Source organism: Calliphora vicina, chromosome 3, assembly GCF_958450345.1.
Source record: "Calliphora vicina chromosome 3, idCalVici1.1, whole genome shotgun sequence".
Lineage (NCBI taxonomy): Eukaryota > Metazoa > Arthropoda > Insecta > Diptera > Calliphoridae > Calliphora > Calliphora vicina.
In genome coordinates, this window is record NC_088782.1 from 57,487,202 (window position 1) to 57,489,674 (window position 2,473).

Genomic DNA, 2,473 nt, shown 5'->3' on the forward strand with positions numbered 1-2,473 from the left:
TCACATATAAAGTATTTATATGTGATTATATTATATCACATTATAAAGTGATTTAAAAATACACAACACCTAACTCAAATTTTCGATATTTTTCTTTACCAAAACTACCCCACTGTATTAAACGATTTTAGCAAACATCATAACGACTCGCAAATTATTAACTGATTATGCGAATATTACGAATCTGGCATCATTGCTAGAATTTAATTATTAAAAACAAGCAGCTGTTCGTAACTTTCAACTTTCTAAATGAAAAAATGTTAGTAATACCAAGACAAATGCGACAAACAACTTACTAATTACTCGTTTGCCGCCTATCGCCAACTAAATTATAGATTTAGCATATCATCGCAATAAAATTAATAGGTATTTCATCGATACTAGTGAATATTGAAGAGGTGAAAGGTCGATTTTACAGATTAAAGAAAAGCGATTGATAGCAGCACAATGATGAAGGAGGCATTTGTTAATATTTGCCATATACCAACACACATCATAACATGGGGCGGCTGGATCGAGGAATCTATGGACGATGTAAAAGAAGTGGCAATTTGCATAACTGGGAATCCAGGATTACCGGGTTTTTATACAGAATTTTGTGGAGAATTGCACAAAAGATTAGATGAGAAAATGCCAGTCTGGGTGATTGGTAAGTTGACGTATGTACTTTAAACTGCAGCATAATACATTTTAAAATTTTCCTTTGTGTTTTTTCTTGTAGGGCATTTGGGTCACGATGATCCTCCAGAATCCAGCTTAAGAGAAGTGCCACAGTTGAAGGGAAACGAAGAAATCTTCGATTTACAGGGACAAATACGTCACAAAATTGAATTCATTGAAAAGTATGTACCCGCCGGTGTAAAAATACATTTAATGGGTCACTCAATTGGTGCCTGGATGATTTTACAAATGCTACAAAATGAAAACGTGCGTAAACGCGTAAAAAAATGTTATCTCCTGTTTCCCACCGTTGAACGTATGATTGAATCCTCCAACGGTTGGGTATTCACTAAAATTGGCTTGCCATTATATTCCGTGTTCGGTTTCCTCATCACACTATTCAATCGCTTGCCAGAATTGCTAAGAATATTCCTAATACAAATCTACTTTTGGTTTTCCGCCATACCCAACTATTTTATTGGTACCGCTTTAAAGTACACCAAAGCGTCTGTTTGTGAAAAGGTTGTTTTTCTGGCCGAAGACGAAATGGCTCGTGTACGTGGCTTGCAAAAGGATATAGTGAGAGCGTACTTGGATCTGTTAAAGTTCTATTATGGTACAACAGACGGCTGGGTACCGGTTAAGTACTTTACCCAAATCAAGGAACAATTTCCCGAAATTGATGCCGAATTGGATACAAAGAAAATTGATCATGCCTTTGTTCTTCGCCACTCTAAGCCCATGGGTGCCATTGTGGGCGATATGATTATAGAAAATTCTGACATTTTGGGCTCTAAGAAGTCTCTTTAATCAGACGCTTGATCTCGTTTTATATTTTAATTTGTATGTAGAATTACAAAATCATACTTATAAACAGCATTTAAATAGCGAATATAAAAAATAAAAAGAACTGGGAAAAGTGTTTTTTTAAAGGATTTAGAGAATTTCTAAAAAAATTTGTTGTTAGGTAGTGAACAAATGAGCCAAGTCCAGATTTTATGAAAATTGGGATTTGAATACAAAATGTAGAAATATGTAAGTAAAGCTAACGACATTTGCTGTTATTTCGGTGTGTTAATAGTAACGGCAACGAAACTTTATCGGTAACCTTAGATGTAGTTCTTTCGATAGCAGTAACAGTAGTTGTGCTGAAACAGTATTTTAGGGGTAACGACCTTGCCAACCTTGCTAAAAATACACTCTGCTTTAAGAACACCTACACATTTTTTAGTTTTTCTCATTGTTATACAGTGGTAAGTCCATTTTTTTCTAGAAATTACAAATGTATTATCTCTGTCAAATAGAATTGACCAAACTAGTCATTATTTGTTTTAAATAAATTACGTAAATCATAATTTTGTTAAGGAAATATTGGATAATTTTGAAATTGATTAATATAAAGGCTGCTGATATTGAAAAAGTTGCTCCATTGGCAGCTAATTCAGTGACAATAGAGACTATAAATCATACAATTAAAACAAAGGAAATTGTTATAAGTAAATTTGCCCACTATAAAATACAAATTAATTAATAGATCCCAAAAATATTCACCAACGTTTTCTTAATTTCAAATGCTTTAATAAATTTAAAATTTTATTATGAGTAAATCCCATTTTCACGACGTCTGTTAAGTTCTTAACTTAAAGCGATGTTTTTTTATATGGGTAATATCAAGGTGAAATCATGGACCGATTACCAAACAAGCCTTATCAACGCCAGTATTTGATAGATCGTCTTAGAATTTCATAAGGACTCAGAATATATACATATACCTTTGTGGATCTTCGATGAATATTTCGCTGAATGAATTATA

The 2,473-nt window shown here is 33.1% G+C and overlaps 1 protein-coding gene across 1 annotated transcript; it reads left to right on the forward strand.

Moving 5' to 3' along the window:
* Positions 1–282: 282 nt before the first annotated feature.
* Positions 283–1,570, forward strand: sturkopf. Its single transcript, XM_065505081.1, has 2 exons — positions 283–649; positions 722–1,570. The coding sequence occupies exons 1-2, from the start codon at positions 448–450 to the stop codon at positions 1,468–1,470; spliced, it is 951 nt and encodes a 316-aa protein (XP_065361153.1). The 5' UTR covers positions 283–447; the 3' UTR covers positions 1,471–1,570.
* Positions 1,571–2,473: the final 903 nt, after the last annotated feature.

What these genes read in the sequence shown, in the direction of transcription:
- sturkopf (XM_065505081.1), top strand. Translation starts at nt 448, where the DNA reads ATGATGAAGGAGGCATTTGTTAATATTTGCCATATACCAACACACATC. An exon ending in AATGCCAGTCTGGGTGATTG is followed by an intron (nt 650 to 721) that starts GTAAGTTGACGT and finishes TTTTTCTTGTAG; the next exon opens with GGCATTTGGGTCACGATGAT.